The sequence below is a fragment of the Acomys russatus genome, chromosome 3, assembly GCF_903995435.1.
Source record: "Acomys russatus chromosome 3, mAcoRus1.1, whole genome shotgun sequence".
In the NCBI taxonomy this organism is placed as follows: Eukaryota; Metazoa; Chordata; class Mammalia; order Rodentia; family Muridae; genus Acomys; species Acomys russatus.
Genome location: NC_067139.1, coordinates 4,730,401 through 4,750,541, shown reverse-complemented (window position 1 = coordinate 4,750,541; position 20,141 = coordinate 4,730,401). Strand labels below are relative to the sequence as shown.

Genomic DNA, 20,141 nt, shown 5'->3' with positions numbered 1-20,141 from the left:
TGTGTGTGTTTGTAATAATATAAATGTATATGTAAAAAAGAACTTTTCCAGAACTGAAAACCAAAAAAATAAAATAACTTACACTTCGTGAATTACCCATGAACAAACCACAATGATTGAATGTGTATCAGAGACAGAGTCTTCTACTTTCCAAGTAGGAAATTTCAGTCTGATTATGACAAGAAAACATGCAGGGTGAGGAACCTAGGAAGGCAGGAGGGCAATGCTGCTGATGCCTGCACACAAAGCCACTGTATGTGGTGATGTGAGGGGTGTGTGGCGACAGGTGGACAGTCACACAGGTGGCATCAGGTGGAAACTCTCCTGAACTGCAGTGAAGCCACCACCATTCTCTCCCTGACACCTTGAATCCTGCTGGAGTTCAATAAATGCCCATGCAAGTGCCCTATTCAGCTCTCTGTCATTAGCTTCTGTGGGCTGTGAAAAGCTTCTAAAAGCTCCAACAATGATTCACAGACTTCAGTGGGGAGGCACTAATGTAAGCTGCGGACTATACGGGAACTTAGACGTTTCCTATAAACTAGGAGATTACAGTGAGACCCCCTCATATCACCAGCATATCATCAATAGGTTTAAAACATGCCAACCGTAGATTGAAACTATTTGGGGAAGTATGCTGCTTAAACGTGTATAGACTTTTATCTTGTCATAACTGCTTAAACAACATAAAGGTGAATTAAAGTCAATGAGAGAATATGTATTGTTATATGCAAATGGTATGTAGGTTTAGATAAGAAATTTGAACATTCTCAGATTTGGATATCTACAGGGATAGGGAGGGTTCATTTTGGCCTATTGTTTCAGGGGGTTCAGACAATGCTAGCTTTCTCCTCTATTTGGGAGCCATCATAGATAGGAGTCCCCATGGATATGAAAATTATGGTGATCTGAAAGCAAAGAGAGCTTGTGGAAAGGACCAGCATCCCAGCATCCTCTTCAAGGGCATCTCTGCCATGGTTCAGCTTGCTTCTGCTTGCCCATCCCTAAGTAAAGTTATATGTCACTTTCTCACTGTGTCATAGGATGACGACAAGGCGTTTTAACACGTAGGCTGTAAGGACATTCTACATTCGAGATAGGGTTTGTCAATAAGCTAATAATTGAAAAATACTCTCAAGGTTTATGCTAAGCAGTAGTAAGTAATCAAGTGGATGTCAACATGGATCTTAAGCCAAACCTTTATTTGTATTGACTGAATAGTCACCAAGTGTAACTGAAGTGCCCTTGACTACACAGCTCACAGTCAAAGGAGATGACCAGCAAATAGGATGACGGGATAAGAGGATGGGGTCGATGAGAAGGGAGTAAGGTAGGGTGGATATGATCAAAACCCATTATGATTTTAAGAACACATCACAACACGCATTAATTTTTGCATTTACCCTTTGCTAATGAAAATATAAAAGGTTTAAATCACAGGGCATTCACTACAGCGATGACACCAGAGGGCTGCCGTGGTCTCCAATAGGTCTCCAATGGGTGTACTGTGTTTCCTAGGCTTCCTGGTAAAGACACGCCTGCTCAACCCATGTTTGTGCCTGCTTTCCTGTGCCAAAGAAACACTTAACCTCACACTTTCTGCTATCATGCACCAAGTGTTGATTCAAATCCCTAAAAACCTTTAGCCAATGCCTTTTATTCACTCTGACTGCTGGATTCCCCTCCGGCTCCAGCTAGGCCCCTGTACAGGAACTGCCTTCCAAGCAAACAGATTAGTTTATGGTCCTACAAGGTTAAGCGTGATACACGTGTTTGGGGAAAATGGAGATGTGCATTAAGAAGAAACATCACTTTTTGATCCAGTCAGGAAAGCATACATAATCTCCTCCAGAGCCTGTGAAAGACTTCATTTTACACATGAAATTGTGTGGAATTGCCCCAGACTGTGCTGAACATGGTTCCTGAGAATAGCTGTTCTCAAAACATGCTGCTGGGCAGCAGTTAGGGCCCCAGCGCACCGGAGAATAAATATAAGCAAATGTAACCTGTGTAGAGCTATAGAGAACGAGAACAGACACACATCCGTGTTAGGGCAGTGCCTGCATGCAACCGATCCTCAACATGACAGTGGGATGTATACTGAGAACAGAGTACAAATATAGATTCAGATCACATGAAGGAAATATGATACAAAGGGGCCTTCCTTGCTATAGAAAATTTTAGTGTCAAGGTGTATATTTAAGCATTTAAAATGACACTTTTCTGTTTTTCTGTATGGATGTTCATTATATAGTCTAGTGTAAAAGTCCAGGCCTGACACGCTTGAGGAAGTAACTGCATTTTTCTAAGCAGTGAATTTTTAGTCATTTGCAAATTAGCCTAAACTTAGTATTTGACCGAAAGCATTATTTGGGGGCTGAATGGAGACCATGAAATTTATACTACATAGGATGCTGTCTAGCTTAGGGGATTTCAAGCATAATAAATAAAGCATATATTAAAAATGTAGGAGAAAGACCTTTTGGATATATGAGACCGGAGGTATCTTCTGATGGGTCATCTTGCCCTTGTTATTAAATGACAGTGATCATTAAAATGCCAAACATATCTTGACAGAATTCAGTTTACAAAATGTCAGCAAGTCTGTGTTTTTATTAGTGTGCTCCAAATCAATTTAGAAATTTCAATAGAATGCTTGTAAGTATTCCCTAAGAAATGTCCATTCCTGACTTTCTGCACAGAAAACTATATTACAAATTAATCAGATTTTCAGATTTCTGCATAATGGCTTTGCACGTTTGTTGCTTAATCCTATTATAAAATGCTGTTATGATTGACACATCGCTGTGAAGATAGAAGTCAATTGAATAATATGTAGCACTCAATTTTATTTGTAGCTTAATGTGCTGAAGTATTTTTTCCACATTTCCATTATTTATAAGTCCGTCTCTTTGGAGACTATATAGAAGAATTTGTTTTAAATGGACCAATAATACCTTCTTTAAAATTTATAAGCACAACAGAATCATATCTTTTTTCATTGGTTGGCCACAGCATGCCAGGAAGCAGACTTTGAGATGTCTTCCACTTGCTATTCATAGGACAGACACCAGGAAAGTGGGTCTTGTTCAGGTTTCCTTAGAACTGGATTTCAGCCACTCCATTAGAAAACTCTAACAAACAAACAAACAAAAACCCTTCCAACAGGGACACTTCTGAAATGGTTGACACTGTTATTGTTATTCAAGTATTTATCGTTTCTACCATAATCATAACTACTGTGGTTGTACTGAAACAAAGCAGGCAACCATGCAGGCAATGCCCAAAGGTGTTAGAGATTTGCTCTCAGGGTGCTGGGACTCCAAGAAGGTGTCAGCACAGGAATATGGTGTGGCCCCTGCCCACAGTAGCGGGTCTCTGTGGATTGGTGGTGAGACATTTCTCTTTCGATCTGCACCCAGAAAACTTGCCTTAGGGGATCTACGTTTCTCTTAGAAGATTGTGAAGGAGAACACTGAAAAGGGCTATGGTTTTAGGAAAAGGCATTTGTTCCAGTCCATCCAAAGCCAGCATGAAGAGATAGCCTAAGGGCACAGAGCAGAGAGAGAAATCCCTATCAGGGACCAATATGGACAGACATGGCCTTTCCTGAGATTGTTTTTTGGCTTTGGACAATTAGCTTATCTATTACTCACCTGTGCATAACAGACACAGTTTCACAACATTCATGAATGCATGCGTACATACACACACTGCACTGAAGTATGCCACCCAACTGATGTTTAGTACAGTATGTCTTTTAATACGTGCGGCAAAATGCCTTTTCCTACTGTGTTTTCTTTCTTCTTCCTGGTGACTGTGGCCGTCCTAAATCTACCATGACATCATTATTTTTGCCATTGGCAGGTGATTTGAAAACTGGAGCTGTTGAAGAACCACTCTTTCATGAGCATCTGTTCCTTAGTGTCCTGTGACATCACAGAAATATGTTGTTCCCAGGGTAGACTTGACACTAAAGAAACTTGTAATCTTTTTCATTCTAGGGGCCAGAGGAAACACAGTTCTACCAGACCCAGGAACTCCTGACCAGCACCAGGCCAGTCAGACCCACCCCCCTTTTCCAGTTGGGCCACAGGTCAGTATCCCTCAACTGCTTTCCATTAGGCTGCATTTAATATGGTTTTACCATATAAATAACCAAATAAATAATAATGAGTTAAAACCAATTAGCTCCAACAGAGCAAAGATGGTGATAAATTTTCGTATGGGAAGCTATATGACTACATTATTTATTAAATACTTTCAAGAAAATGTGTTTGCAAAAGTCTGTTCTTAAAAAAAGGTTGATTTTTAATCATGTGGAAATATTTTTTTCTGCCCTTAAAACCTTCTACATCTAGGCTGTTGGTTACCATGCAGTTTTCTAGAAAGTCAAACTTTAATGACTGGAGTGTGGAGAAAATTAAGTTATTTCAACCTTACTATAGCCATTTTTGAAATACAAGATGTGATTTAATATAAAAAAGTTAATGCAATTTTAATGCAAGTTCAGCTTATTGGGTTTGACAATACTGTACATCACACATAGCTCTTGCATTAATAAAGAAATACATTCATTATTTTTTAAAGTCCAATATTTGTTTTTTGCAGCCCGGCGTGGGTTATATGGAGATGGAGAACACAATTATAAAAGGCTGGGCTTTTTTTTTTTTTAACCTCTGCCATCTACTGTGAAACTTTCAGAGTTCATCTTGCTTCTATGGGGAGAAATATCTGGGCCTTTCTCCCCTTTGCTGTCACTGTTGTTCCTGGAGATTGAGCACTTTAGTACGAGGAGGGCTTGCCCAAGTGTAAAGCTTGGATCAGTGTTGACACTCTGACTCTGGTCACCAGCCTTCCAATGGCTTCAGATCCCATCGCCGACTTCAGAGCTGAGATAACTTCACTGATAGACATGAAGACTGGGCAGTGTCTATTGGGGAGCATAGACCAAACCCTAGAGGGAGTTTATAGAGCAGGAGTCATTGGCTTCTTTGTGTCATGCCCTCATAATGTCATTCTTCTTACCTAGTGTGTTCATATGTTTACGTAGTTGTGCATGTGTGTGTGTGTGTGTGTGTGTGTGCACAGATGTGCCCAAAAGCATATGAGTCCTAACATGTTCTAACACCTTTAAGTTAGGCAATTAGAACGACATCCTCAGGCAGTGAAGAAGCGTGGTTCTGCGACAACCAGGAACAGGCATACTCTAGCTTAAGCCCAAAATCCAATCTTAAATTTCTGCACATCAAGCCCCCCAAACACGTGCACAACCTGAGAGTGACTACTCGCGTTCCCTTGTAGTGTTGTACCGACTGGCCATGTTATCTTACCAGGAACCTTGGGGGCCAGGCTACAATTTTATTATTATTCCCCAAGTCTGATGATTTGTTCTTTAGAGTAACTTGAAACTTTTTTTTTCCAAAGGGGGAGGCAAAGCTATTGGTGTGAATTCAGTAAGGTGAACAAATACATTGGGATCCCAGAGCTTCCTTTGCATGGACCTAGAGGGTCCTGTGGAGGGAGAGCCAGAGAGTGCGCCCGCCCCTGCCCTCGTTCTTCCAAAGCAGCAGCACAGTGTCTCTGCATGCGCCCGCCCCTGCCCTCGTTCTTCCAAAGTGTCTCTGCATCTGTTCCTTGTGTTGGAGAGGAGGGAGAAAGAGGATGACTCTGGAACAGTCTGTCTGGTCTTAAATGTGACCCCTCCACGCACTGTGAATGGGACGTCCAGCAAGTTATGAAACACTTTCAGTCTCATTGGCAGGATGATTTCAGCATCACAACAGAGCCTGGTGGTCATAATCTGACACTGTATCATGTCCATATTTAAACACCTTTCCATTTCCGTCACAAAGAAAGTCAATTTTAGGTAAAGCTTCATTTTTGACTCCTGTAGAGAGAAAAAAAAATGTGTAATTATGTTTTACTCCTCATATCCCATGAGGTTGTAGAGAAAGTCAGCTTAAGGACTATAAGTTCAAATGACTTTTGTGTCACGGAGCCAGTCAGAACACATGATCTTAGTATGTCATTCCAGTGAGGACCCTACCCAAGCACTCAAATTTTGTGCTCTACCACTGCCTTTCACACCAAGCTACGGGTTCAAACAAGAGCAAACACAAACAAGTATGTTTATGCTAACCTCTTAAATTGGGTGAAGAGTATGAAAGAATTAACAGAAAAATTTTTTTAGTATTTTATCTTAAAGTATAAGCATTTCATTTTCTATTACATTTTAGTTCTTTACATTACACACACAGTAAACAGTGTGTGTGTGTGTGTGTGTGTGTGTGTGTGTGTGTGTGTGTAACATTTCAGTAGTAACCACTGTTTACTAACTATCCAGTTTAGTCTCATATCAGGAACATTTTTAAACTTCCCTAAACAGGTACCAAAATTATCCATATTGATGACTACACAGCATCTCATCAGGCTTAGCACTGTAACACGGACTACTTCAATATTTATGTACTTTAAAGTGTATTGTGTAATTTTATGCATTTATCTCTTTCCCCCTTTGAATTCTAACTCAACTATCCTAGGAGTATATTCTGAGTCAAATGGGGATGACTATATTTGCCATTCTTGATATGTGTTTCCAAATTCTTTTCCAAAGCGATCGTGCCAGCACCCATGCCTTCCAGCCACAGATGTGCGAAATAGCATCCACCACTAAAGGCTGTTTAGCATCAAGAAAATCTTTTACCCTGTTTTTTCATTTATACTCGAAAACAGCATGTTATTACTAGTTTCGAACCAACAACAGAATAAAAATCCTACCAATATCAATGAATTCTTTCCGGAACAACATGGAATAAATTAGCTGAGCACTTTAAATATATGAGAACCAGGATCAAATAAAAATTCAATTAAATTTGCAATATATAAAGGTACAGTGTTTCTTTTAAAGGTATTTTGGGTCCACAGAGATTTTAAGAATAAATTGATTTTTTTCTAAGAAATAAGTGAAACATAATGTCAAAATATTACTTCTTCCTTACACTCTGATTTTCTGGAATGGAGTATGGTTCTATTCCACTTCTGAGGAAACTTCTTGACCTGATATAATGGAGGTGCTATGCTAAGGAAGGCAGGGTCCTGTTCTACCAGAAAGTGAGCCAGGTTTCTCTTGTTTTTCAGCCTCTTCTGACGGCGCAGCAGTTGGCCTCTGCTGTGGCCGGGGTGATGCCAGGAGGCCCCCCAGCCCTCAATCAGCCCATCCTCATCCCCTTCAACATGGCAGGACAGCTCGGTGGTCAGCAAGGCCTGGTCCTCACACTGCCCACAGCGAATCTCACCAACATCCAAGGGCTGGTAGCAGCAGCTGCAGCTGGAGGCATTATGACTCTGCCATTGCAAAATCTACAAGGTAACCACCTTGCCCAGGTGTTTTGTGATGCTTTGCTCACTGGATGAGTTCTCTGAAATGAACAAAAAAGATGCACTCATATAGGGAATGTGATTTAGGGGTGTTTCTATCATAAACGGCACGAAAGGCCTCTGTAGAAAGCAACATTGCCAGTTATTTATGAGGTTGCTCAAGCCATGGTTCTATCAAACCTCCTTTGCTCTGATGAGCACCAGGGTATGTAGGTTCTCCGGATGGGTTCATGGAAGCATGATCACTGCAGGGCACACCTCAATTAAATGTGACGTCATTGTGCTGTTATGTGAAGAAATGGTGGTAATCTGACAAGGTCTTCAGTTTGGCTCCATGCAAGGAGAGGTTGGATGTTACCTCTATCTGTGTGAAGTGGTTGGGACACCACAAATACAAAGTGTCATTTGGAATAATTAATTTAATGATTATTTTGCTACTAAACAGGCTTTAGATATAAGTGTTTAAAAAAGAGTATATTATTTGAGCTTTTTAGTAGGGTGAAGATTGTAATTTTACTGGGAGAAGTTTTTCTCTAGGTTTTGAAGTGTTTAACTTTTCTTAAATATTTTGATAACACCAACACTGCTTGACTCCAAGTTATTCATCAAAGGAAGAATAATTATGATGAAAAAGTTCTGAAAAAGAATATAATGTTTGCTACCAAAATAAACAAAAAACAAAACCATAACAACAAACTCAAAGCAGTCTGACCTCTTCACTTCTGTACGTGAAAGCAGATATTTTATTTTACAGAATAAAAGTTTGTCTGCGTAAGTCCTCAGGATAACAATTTAAATAACTTTATACTGGTCTAGTAGTATGTGTTCATTTGATTTATTAAGTTGGTTAGAACATCAATCACACTGAAGAGCAACTAATAACTAGTGAATCTTAAACCTCTTTACACTCTGTATGTTCTGATATTCCACCCATTGTTGCTACTTCTTAACTTTCATTTTAATGTTTAAAACAAAGTCTCTCTTATACCATTAAATTGTGCCAAGAACTTTGCCATTCATAAATCATGCATGCTCAGGATACACTAATGCATGAACTTCGCTTGTTTCAAATTTGAGTGCCTGGGAAGCCAGGAACTTGAGATTAAGCAAATAAAGCAGGAATACACAAGGTGAAAGCAGAAGCAACAAAGTGTAGGGCCAGGCTTCTTAATGTAGGTGGATGATGAAATCTTAATGAAGAAACAGGCATTATCAAAATGCAACCTTCCATTTGGAACATGTGTGCTTATGGGAATATTGAATATTATAAATAAACATCAGCTTGTAGAGCCTCCTATGCTGTGAATTAATTCTGCTTGGTTAAGATGGACTCCAAAGTCAGACTGAAAGAAAGAAGTTTTTTAGTATATATACTTTCATTGTAGGTCAGTGTTGTTGGGGATTTTTGTGCCTGTTACCCTAGAATTTTAAAATCACTTTTGGCCTTGGGTACAGCAAGGAGCTTAGGGTTTAGATCTTGACTTCTTGGCATTGTTGTTTTCATGTCAACCCCGTGTGTTGTGCCCTAAGTAAGTAAGGGTGGCAAAAGCATTATTATTATTTTTTAATCCTTTGGCTCCCCTGGAAAATGCTCCAACCAGTATCACCTTAAGAAGTGTATTTATTTTCTCACCCAAGCTCATGTCAGCCACAGAATTGCAAACAAACATTTCTCCCTTTGAAGTCATCTTCAAGTGTTCAGTGCTCTTGGGAGGGGGGTGATGAGCTCACTAAAAGGTGAAAGGATCTAGCAGTAAGTCAGTTGACTGGGGGAAGGCTTCCTCCTACCTCTTAGCACCAAGATCCTCCTCCAGCACCCTCTCCTTTAAGGTCCAGGTCAACACTTGATAAGGACGTTCTAGATTGTGTTTCTTGGACTTTTCTGACCCTTCCACATCCTCTCACATTTCTTAACACCATGACCTCACTAACCAAAGATGGCAACAGATATTTCCCAGGGTATAATATCTTCAGGAAAACCAGAAAGGTTTAGTAGCCCGGTGAGAAGTCCAAGGATGATAGGATGATAAGTAGAAGGTTTCCTGTCTTCAAGGTGACTGCGATCAGTGGTGGTCAATGTCTACAACTTGAAGAGCAATGCCAAACCTCACTTTTAAATCAGTCCAGCAGCACCCAGCCCAAGGCCGATCTCACCTTTAGGTGACCTTCTACACCAGCGGTTCTCGACCTATGGGCAGTGACACCTTTGTCAAACATTTATCTCCAAAAAATCTTTACATTGTGATTCATAACAGTAGAAAATAACAGTTATGAAGTAGCAACAAAAATGATGTTATGCCTTGGGGGGGGGGGTCATCACAACCTGAGGAGCTATATTAAGGGGTCCCAGCATTAGGAATGTTGAGAAGCACTGTTCTACAGTCTGTGATGATCCCTAGGCAATACTTATGGGTGAAGAAGCTTCCTCAGATCTACTGCATTACAGAAGGTAGTGTTGTGTGGGAGAGTGAACAGATGGCTGGCAGGAAAAAACAACAGCTTTAAGGGCTTGGTCTACTTTGAGATGGAGATGACAGTTCTAGATGTCCTTAACTCATAATTTTCTCAAAAGTAGCGCTTTTTTCCTATGAACTTGTTAGACTCAATCTGTACACACATTTCTATAGTTAAAAGCTAGCATAATGGGTAGAAGGCTATTTCCCTTCCAGAACCCACTCTTCACCCAATTAACAGAGTCACTGCAGCCCAAGGTTTTCAGTATTTTAAAATGATTAATAAGTCTGTTTATCTTTAATAGACATCCCACTTTTCCAGTGACTTGAGTAGTGAGCATGAGGAGAGGCTTTTAAGTGTAACACACCTAATCCGAATGAAGTTCCTAATCCTATATGACACACTTAAACCTGGATAGTTCCTCTTATCTCTTTGAAGTACTATGATTTTAATTCACAAAATAACATAACTAACAAGAATTTTCTCTGAGTTTCCGGCTTTCTTGTCCAATCTTCCCTCTACCCATTCTTCTCATTCAAAAGCTATAGATTTGCTAAGAAGACAAGAAACAATTTGCCAGCATCAGTTTCTTAATGGCTTGGAACTCAGGAATAGGTTTTCAATTATTTTCCTTTATATTGATATGATTGAGAGCTTATTCACTTACATCTCCTATCAAGTAGCATAGCACAGTTCTCAGAGGAGCCCAGACTCCTCGCATGCATTAGGATGAGTGCTGGTGAGGTGATACTAGCCTGAGAGTCATCCTCCTAGACTCAGACAGTGCTTCCAGTCTTCAGAGTGAGATCCAGGGCAGCACCTGGGGGCTTGAAAACTCAGAACCTCAGGTCTCAGCAATCCTTTAGCAGAATATGCATTTTTACACTTTTCCCTTGGTGACTTCTATACACATTCAAATTCAAGAAAGAAAAGAGACTAAGACATTGTTTTTCCATCTCTAGTTGGCATCTCCTCGCCTCACCGCATCTTGGTCTGTTTGGGCTGCTATAACAAAATACCATAGACTTGTCAGTTTACAAACAGTAGACTTTGTTTCTTGGGTTCTGGGGGCCTGGAAGTCTAAGATCAAGGCACCATGTCTAGTTCTAACAGAGGCTCACTCTCTCATTCACTGATGCTCATCTTCTGAGTCTTCAGTGGCAGGAGAGGCTCTTTGGGTTTTCTTTTCTTTTCTATTTTTTTAAGAAAGTAATTTATTCAGATTATATCTCAATTGTTATCCCCTCCCTTGTGTCTTCCTATTCCCCTCATTCCCCTCCATCTTTTACCCTATTCCCCTCCCCTAGGTCTGTGACAGAAGGATTCCTCCTCCCCCACCATATGACCACAGCCTATCAGGTCTCATCTGGAATGCCTACTTCCCCTCTCCCTGGGTGTCACCAGGCCTCCCACCAAGGGGAAATAGTTAAATATGGGGTACCAGAGTTCATGTCAGAGTCAGTCCCTGCTCTCCATACAACTGTGGAGAATGTGTTGTCTATTGGCTAGATATGAATAGGGGTTCTAGGATTACTGCATGCGTTGTCCTTGGTTGGTGCAGTAGTTTCAGCAGACTCTCCTGGGTTCAGATCCACCAGCCTTGATGGTCATCTTGTAGGTTTCTAGGACCCTCTGGATCTTTCCATTTCTCCATTCTCCAATACCTCACTCCCCTGGAGTCCCACTAGGAAGTCCCAACATCTATCCCAATATCCTGCTGAATGAAGACTTTCAGGGGACATCCCTGTTGGGCTAGTGTCCAATTATAAGTGAGTATATACCATGTGTATCTTTCTGGATCTTGCTTAAATCACTCAGGATTCTAGTTCTATCCATTTGCCAGCAAATTTCAAGATTTTCTTGTTTTTAATAGCTGGAAAAGTATCTCATAGTGTAAATGTACCACAGTTTCTTTATCCATTCTTCAACTGAGGGACATCTAGCTTTTTTCCAGGTTCTGGCTATTACGAATAAGGCTGATATGACTATGGTTGAACATATGTTCTTGTTGTGCGATGGAGCATCTTTTGGGTATATTTCAAGGCACGGAATAGCTGGGTCTTGAGGAAGCCCTATTCCCAGTTTTCTGGGAAAGCATCAGATTGATGTTCAAAGTGGTTGTACAAGTTTGCACTCCCACCAGCAATGAAGGAGTGTTCCCCTTTTCCACATCCTCTCCAGCATATGCTCTCACCTGACTTTTTGATCTTAGCTATTCTGATGGGTGTAAGATGGAATCTCAGAGTTGTTTTGATTAGCATTTCTCTGATGACTAAAGACATTTGAGCATTTCTTTAAGTTTTTCTCAGCCGTTCAGTATTCCTCTGATGAGAATTCTCTGATTAATTCTGAGCTGCATTTCTTAATTGGGTTATTTGGTTTGGTGGTGTTTAATTTCTTGAGCTCTTTATATATTTTAGATATTAGCCCTTTGTCAGATGTAGGGTTGCTGAAGATCTTTTCCCAGTCTGTAGGCTGTCACTTTATTCTGTTGACAGTGTCTTCTGCCTTACAGAAGCTTCTCAGCCTCACAAAGTCCCATTTATTAATTGTTGACCTTAGAGCCTGGGTTGTTGGTGTTTTGTTCAGAAAGTTGTCTCCTATGCCAATGAGTTCCAGGCTCTTCCACACTTTTTCTTCTAACAGATTTAGTGTCTCTGGTTTTATATTGAGGTCTTTAATCCACTTGGACTTGAGTTTTGTACAAGGTGATAAATATGGATCTACTTGCATCTTTCCACATGTAGACATCTAGTTAGACCAGCAACATTTTTTGAAGATGCTATCCTTTTTCCAATGAATAGATTTTGCTTCTTTGTCAAAAATCAAGTGTTCATATGTGTAGGGATTTATTTCTGGGTCTTTGATTCGATTCCATTGAACAACCAGCCTATTGCTATGGCTGTAGCATGCTGTTTTAATTATTGTTGCTTTACAGTACGGCTTGAGATCAGGTATGGAGATCCCTCCAGAGCTTCTTTTACTGTACAGGATTATTTTAGCTATTCTGGGTATTTTGTTTTTCCATATGAAATTGAGAATTCATCTTTCAATGTCCTTAAAATTGCATAGGTGTTTTGATAGGGATTGCATTGAATCTGTAGGTTGCTTTTGGTAAGATGGTCATTTTTACTACGTTAATTCTTCCGATCCATGAACAAGGGAGATCTTTTGATATCATCTTCAATCTCCTTCTTCAGATATTTGAAGTTTTTTTAAAAACAAGTCTTTCACTTGCTTGGTTAGAGTTATTCCTAGATACTTTATATTACTTGTGGCTATTGAGAAGGGTGTAGGTTCCCTAACTTCTTTCTCTGCACAATTGTAATTTGTATATAGGAAGGCTAGTGACTTTTTTGAATTAATTTTATACCCAGCCACTTTTTTAAAAGTATTTATCAGCTGTAGGAGTTCTCTGGTAGAATTTTGGGGGTCACTTATGTATGCTATCATATCATCTGCCAATTGGGATAATTTGACTTCCTCCTTTCTAATTTGGATCCCCCTTGATCTCCTTTTGTTGTCTTATTGATCTAGCTAGAACTTCAATAAATATATTGAAGAGATATGCATAATGTAGGGAGCCTTGTCTGGTCCCTGATTTTACAGGAATTTTCTTGAGTTTCTCTACATTTAATTTGATGTTGGCTATTGGCTTGCTGAATATAGCCTTTTTTATGTTTAGGTATGTGCCTTGTATGCCTGATCTCTCCAAAACTTTAAACATGAATGGGTGTTGGAGTTTGTCAGATGCTTTTTTTGCATCTAAGGAAATGATCATGTTTTTTTCTTTCAGTTTGTTTATATGGTGGATTACATTGATGTATTTCCATATATTGAACCATCCTTGTATGCCTGGAATGAAGCCTACTTGGTCATGGTGAATGATATCTTTGATGTGTTCTTGTATTCAATGTTCATAAAAGAAATTGGTCTGAAATTCTCTTTCTTTGTTGGGTCTTTGTGAGGTTTAGGTATCAAAGTGACTGTGGCCGCATAGGATGAGTTTGGTAATGTTCCATCCATTTATATTTTGTGAAGTAGCTTGAAAAGCATTGGTATTAGCTCTCCTTTGATGGTCTGGTAGAATTCTACGGTGAAACCATCTGGCCCTGGGCTTTTTTTTTGGGGGGGGGGGTTGGGCAACTTTTAATGACTGCTTCAATTTCTGTAGGAGAAATATGACTTTTTAATTTGTTTATCTGCTCTTGATTCAACTTTGCCATTATATGTTACTTGACCTTTCTCCTTTGCTGCTTTTAATATTTTTTCTTTGTTCTGTACATTTTGTGTTTTGATTATTATGTATCAGGAGGATTTTATTTTCTGGTCTATTTATTTGGTGTTCTGTAGGCCTCATGTATGTTTGTATGGATCTCCTTCTTTAAATTGGGGAATTTTTCTTCTATGATTTTGTTGAAAATATTTTCTGGGCCTTGGAGCCATGCATCTTCTCTTTCCTCAGTTCTTATTATCCTCAGGTTTCATCTTTTCATGGTGTCCTTGATGTTTTGGATGTTTTGTATCAGGAATTTTTCAGATTTAACATTTTCTTTGATGGTTGATCAAGTTCTTCAATTGTATTTTCTACTCCTGGGATTCTTTTCTCCATCTCTTTAATTCTGTTAGAGAAGCTTACCTCTCTTATTTTCTGTTTTCTTCTCTAAGTTCTCTCTTTCCCGGCTTTCTTCTGTCTGTGCTTTTACCATTGTTTCCATTTTCATCTTCAGATCTTGAACTATTATATTGATTTCCTTCATCTGATTGTTTGTATTTTCCTGAATTTCTTCCAGTGATTTCTTTATTTCCTCTCTATAGGTGTCTTTAATGTCCTCAATCAGTTTGGCTGTATCTTCCTGCATTTGTTTATGGATTTTATTCATTTCCTCCATTATCATCTTCATTACTAAGGATTTGAGGTCATTTTCTTATGCTTCAGTTGTGTTGGAATTCCCAGGGTTGAATTGTTTGGGATAGCTGGGTTCTGAAGATACCATACTGGTTTGGTATTTGGTGTTTGTACTTTTACACTGGTCTTTAGTCATCTTGCAGTCTCTGATGTTCAGAGGTAGTTTCTGGTGTCCTTCACTGGTCATTGAGAGCAGTTCGTTGGTGAGTATCTATAAGTCAAGAACCCTCACCTGTGGGGATCAGAGACCCCATTCCCTGGATCAGGCAGGTGACCTAGTTTCAGCTGCAGGGGATTTTGCTCCATACCCTGGGCTTCCCTTTGGGTCAGCAGAGGCTGGTGCTGGTGCTCTGCAGCCCAAGGATCAGTTTGAGGTAGTGCAGGTACAGCTGGTTATCCTGCCTTTGGCTGGGCTTTAGAAACCCCGTCCTAGGACACTGGGGCTTTGGGGGCCTAGGCTCAGTCCACCCTAGAGTGCCAGAACCCACACTTACTTGTGGCGGTTGGCTAGGCTTCTGCCTGATGCATCCAGGCTGTGGGTCTTAGGTTCAGTCCTGCCTGAGAGAGCAGATACCGCCCTCTGGCTTGTGGCAGTTGGCTAGGCTTCATGCCTAATTCCCTCAAGCCAGTTCAGTCCCAGAAGAGAGGATAGGAGCCCCCTTTCAGTTATGGTGACAGGTTAGGCTTCCCAAGATCTGCTTAGGCCAGTTCAGTCCCACCCAAGTGTGTGGGAACAATCCTCTTGGGTGGCCGTCTAGGTTTCTGCGCAATCCGTTCAGGCCGGCCACCTTAGATCAGTCAACCCGAGAGTGCAGCTATGAAGCTGTAGCTGGAGAAAGTGTCCACAGCTGCTTGGGCCCCCTCTTGTGGGCCCTGGTTCCCTCCAGGACTCGTGGGATGATCTGAGGTCAGATCTATCCCAGTTCCACACTTTCAGCTCTCCCGGGGCCAGCAGGCACTAATGCTGATTTCTGTAGCCCAGGGATCAGTCAGAGAGGGAGAGAGTTCAGGTATAGCAAGATAGGCTGCACTGGGTTTTGGATACTGTGCGTGTGGTCACTAGCCCCAGAGGCTTTCTGTGGACTGGTGGGGTGGTCTAAGGTCAGATTCACCCATTTTCCTGGGTTCTCCCCGGGCCAGCAGATCCAGAGTCTGGTGTGTTACCACCCATAGCAGACGGGTATGGGTCCAGACTCTGGGGACTGGGCCCCAGTTCTCCATGGGCCAGTTGGATGGCCTGAGGCCTGACCCACCTGTGCTCTGTGGCTGTGCGCCTCCTCTCACCTAGGTCTCTCCAGGCCTTGAGGTCTGTAGCTCCCAGCCAGGTACCTAGTCTCTGTCTTACAGATCAGATACCTTGCCTGTTCGGCACCGCCATCTTGGATCTCATATAGTGTCTTTGGGTTTTCTTTTACAAGGACACGAGTGCCCTGCTCTAACCACTTTTTAGAGGCTCTGATTCATACCAGGCCTTGGGGGAATTAGATTTTACTACAAATGTGGGAGGAACAAAAACATTCAGACCTTAATATCCCCTAACACGCCCAGAAGGCTCCTCTGCCAAACTTTGAGCATGCTATGTGACCAAACAGTGCCCTCATGAATGCTCCTGCTCTTATCCCCGTGCCAGATGTTCAGGCACAGGTTATCAAGTCAACATGTAACTTACTGGAAATATACTTGTTTCTATCAGTACATTTGTGTTCCAAAGATCAAGGGAACCAATGTTCTTGCTTAATAAGAGTGTTACTGAACCATCTTCCCTGAGATTTTATCCATAAAAATATTTATATTACCCATAAAGAGAACGTGCGCCAGCAGGAAATCTGTCGTCAAGGCCCACAGGTTTTGCTCTTTCTTTCAGGAGATTTTTTTTCCTCTTAAGAAAGATATTCACTCCCATCATATCACTAATATTGTACTGATTGTAAAGAAGGAACAGGGAATTATGCAGGAACCCAGTAGACCAGTCTCATTTAAGCCCAAACTGAGGTGTGAGTCTTAGAGGATTCAAATGGCTATGAGGAGGCTAGCTGTACCAATATCACGTATACACAGGGTGCAAGTGTCCATCCTCCTTGCCCAGAACGACTAAGAACCCATTTCCATTTTCTCCTGCTCCATGCAGACCACTTCTTTATTGCAACCTAGGTACATCTGTGGTCCACCTTCTAACTCATATAGCTATGGGGAATCTTGCACCACTATCAAACTCCATTGTGCTTATGGCCTTTTCCTTGCATTTATTAAAATTTTAGACTATCCAAGAGAGAAATTGCCTGTTGGGAAGAGATGTTTTTATTTTGAATTACCTTATAGGTTCACTAACCAAGTGGGAGATTAACTGGCCCCATGGTGAAGAGTTTATTTTTATTCAATGTGTATTAGAATGTATGGACTGTGAGCAAACATGCTGAGGGAACATGCTCGATCTTTTGTGCCATGGTCACAGGACTTATATTCCATGTGGCTGTAATCAAACCCACAACTGTGAAATGAGACCGGTAATGACAATAAACCTGAAAGAAAGAAAATGACTGTGTTCTATGCTACATTATTTTAAAACTCCTTTAAAAGTCATCATCTTCCATTTTACTGATTCCTTTGTGAAGGAATCACTGTGCTAAAAATAGCATTGGTTGCTCAGGAAAGAATCAATTAGTTGAAATGGCAAAATGAAATCTCCTTCCCGGAACTCATGCAAGTGTGTTGAGTCTTTTAGTTTGCCCAAACTTGGGCTAAAAATGAGAACATAAGTTTAGACAGTATGGATGTCAGTGACAACGGCAGCAAAGGTGTTAATGGGCAATAGAGGAGGACCACATACCTCAGACAGAAGAGTCAGGCTGGCAGCGTGTTCACAGAGCACAGACCAGAGTGACCCGCTAATCACTTTGGGCAACATAAATGGAGAATATAAATATGCCATGGAGGAGATTTATATCAAAGTGTGAACACTCCAGTTAACTCAGGCAAAACATTTAAATTAATGACCAAAAATACATTTAGAGATTGCAGCTTAACATGAACATGAAAAAGCAATTAGATTCAAGACAAGTTTTTTTTTTAAATCAGGTCAAAGATGGTTTCCCTGTCCTTGCCTTTGGCAGGAACCCTGCCCTGCTTCTCTCTGACTCTCTGAATTAGTCTGCTTTGTGTCTCCATAACAGAATCACTGATGCTGGCTTCTCGATGGACAGGCCTCCTTAGCTCACAGTTTAGTAGTTTCAAAGATTGAAATTGGGAGGGTGCTGCAGGGTTAGTCTCAAGTGAAGGTCTTCTGGTTACATAGCAACAGGGAGAACTAGGGAAGGAATCAGCTATGTGTAGAAAGGGCCAGGCACATGGGTAACCCCACTAACAACCCATTCTCGTGAGAATTACACTGCAAGATCAGCATTAATTCCTTCGGAGGATGATGCCCCATCACCTGCTTGCCTTTTCATCTATTAATATGTACACTACTCCAAAACCACTACAAAGGACCAAACTCCCATCCAAAAACCATTGATGAACAAAGTATATCTCACTTATACCGTAGCCCACATTAATAACTGTACATGGTAAAGTATCCATAGATGCCTTTTGTGAGTTCCATTGCATTTGCTTTCTTTGTGGTGGTGTTGTCTTAACTAGGCTACTGCATGCAATAAAATACATGACCCTTAAGTGCTCAGCTCAATGAGTTCTAATGATACTATGCAACCTTGAAGCATACGTCACCCACAATGTTATTGACATTCCATTATTCCACCAAAAATCCCTTGTTTCCCTTTCAGTCAATCCTCTCTGTCTAATTTTGGTAGTTCCAGCTCTGGTATAGATTAGTATTGTCTGTTCTAGAACTATGTGTAAATAAAGTCATGTTGTATATTCTTTTAAACTCAGTACAATGTCTCTGAGGTTCATCATGTGTGTGTGTGTGTGTGTGTGTGTGTGTGTGTGTGTGTGTGTTTAATTTCAAAGCAGCTTTTCAACATTATAGTACACCACATCTATTTTTCCACAGCCATTCCAACATCCTAGTATACAGATACCCACAAAATCCCTTCCATTAGGACCAAGAAAAGATCCTTGGTTGAGATTATATCAGGCAGAGATCTTTGAATTACAGAACCAATAGAGTACACACACACACACACACACACACACACACACACACACACACACACAACCAAAGTGGATATGTTAGAATGGTTAATATGATAGACCTAGGGAGTCCAACAAAACCTCCTACTCTGTGGAAAGGAAGATAGCCTGGTAGTTTCTCAGTCCAAGAAACTAGATGCCCAGGTGTCCCAATTCAGTGCTGAAAGCCTATAAATTCCCTGGATAGTAAAAGGCGGTGAGTCCACACAGGAACACCAAAGAAGCTTGAGTCTGATGTCCGAGGAAACTATATATTCTCTTCAGAAATAAACCACATTAGAAGCAATTAATGCTGCTTTTTACCTCGAACCCCTTCTTAAGGTACCATCTAGTGGAGGGCAGGTCTTCCCCAACAGCCAATGATCTCTAGAAGTGCTCTAACAGAATGCCCAGAGATATGTCTCCTGGGAGATGCTAAATCCACTTAAGTCGACTATACCAACCATCACATGGATATCCAAGGATGCATTCTTGGCCATCATTCTCCTCAACTCGTGGCCAAAGCTCTAGTGCCACTCCCTGTCTATCACCTCATTTGACAACATCTGATGACAATCTTCTTTAAAGAGGACGTAGAAGCTGCTCATGTATGCCTCACAGAAACTTTGGGGCTGAAGAGTTGCCTGAAGATTCCAAAGGTTAAAACAATCCTCTCAGAGCAGACAATCTCCCGATGCACTTGTTTCCAGACAGTACCATGTGCAACTTTTCCAAGACGTAAATCTCAAGTCTAATATATTTTGTTTCTTCATCACTGCACTCTTTCGATTTATCCAACCTTGGGGGCAGAAAATACTGGGCATTTTGCGGTTTGTTTTAATATACTCATCTGCAAAGACTCTGAATAGATTGTGGCCTTTGCCTGAGAACCTCTGTCCTTTTCAAGCACTCTCAGGGCGAATGTCCCCATTTCTGCTTTCTTTATTCCTTTATCCCCCAAAACTTGCTTCTCATAAACCTCTATACATGGGTTTCTTTCTTTCTTTCTTTCTTTCTTTCTTTCTTTCTTTCTTTCTTTCTTTTTTCCCTTATTTCAAGTGTGCCAAGTCACACTTATAGCTACTAGGAGCAGTGGCAGCAGCATTTGTCATGCTTAGCTTTGGAAAATGTGAATATTCCTTTTTTTGCCTCTGACTCTGACCCCAGAATAAAATACCTGTGAATATCACCAATATTTAGTTCAATGGTGTAAGCCAAGAATGGAGGGCAGCACTGAATCACCTGTAAGAGCTGCTCAGGGAGCAGTGGG

General features: G+C 40.8%; 1 protein-coding gene across 1 annotated transcript in view; it reads left to right on the top strand.

Annotated features, from left to right (window-relative positions):
• Positions 1-20,141, top strand: part of Pou6f2 (POU class 6 homeobox 2) — a 378,723-nt gene that overhangs the window by 115,374 nt on the left and 243,208 nt on the right. The window contains exons 2-3 of the mRNA XM_051168090.1: positions 4,005-4,096; positions 7,141-7,369. Coding sequence (XP_051024047.1) covers positions 4,005-4,096; positions 7,141-7,369 — 321 coding nt within the window. The remainder of the gene's footprint in view (positions 1-4,004; positions 4,097-7,140; positions 7,370-20,141) is intronic.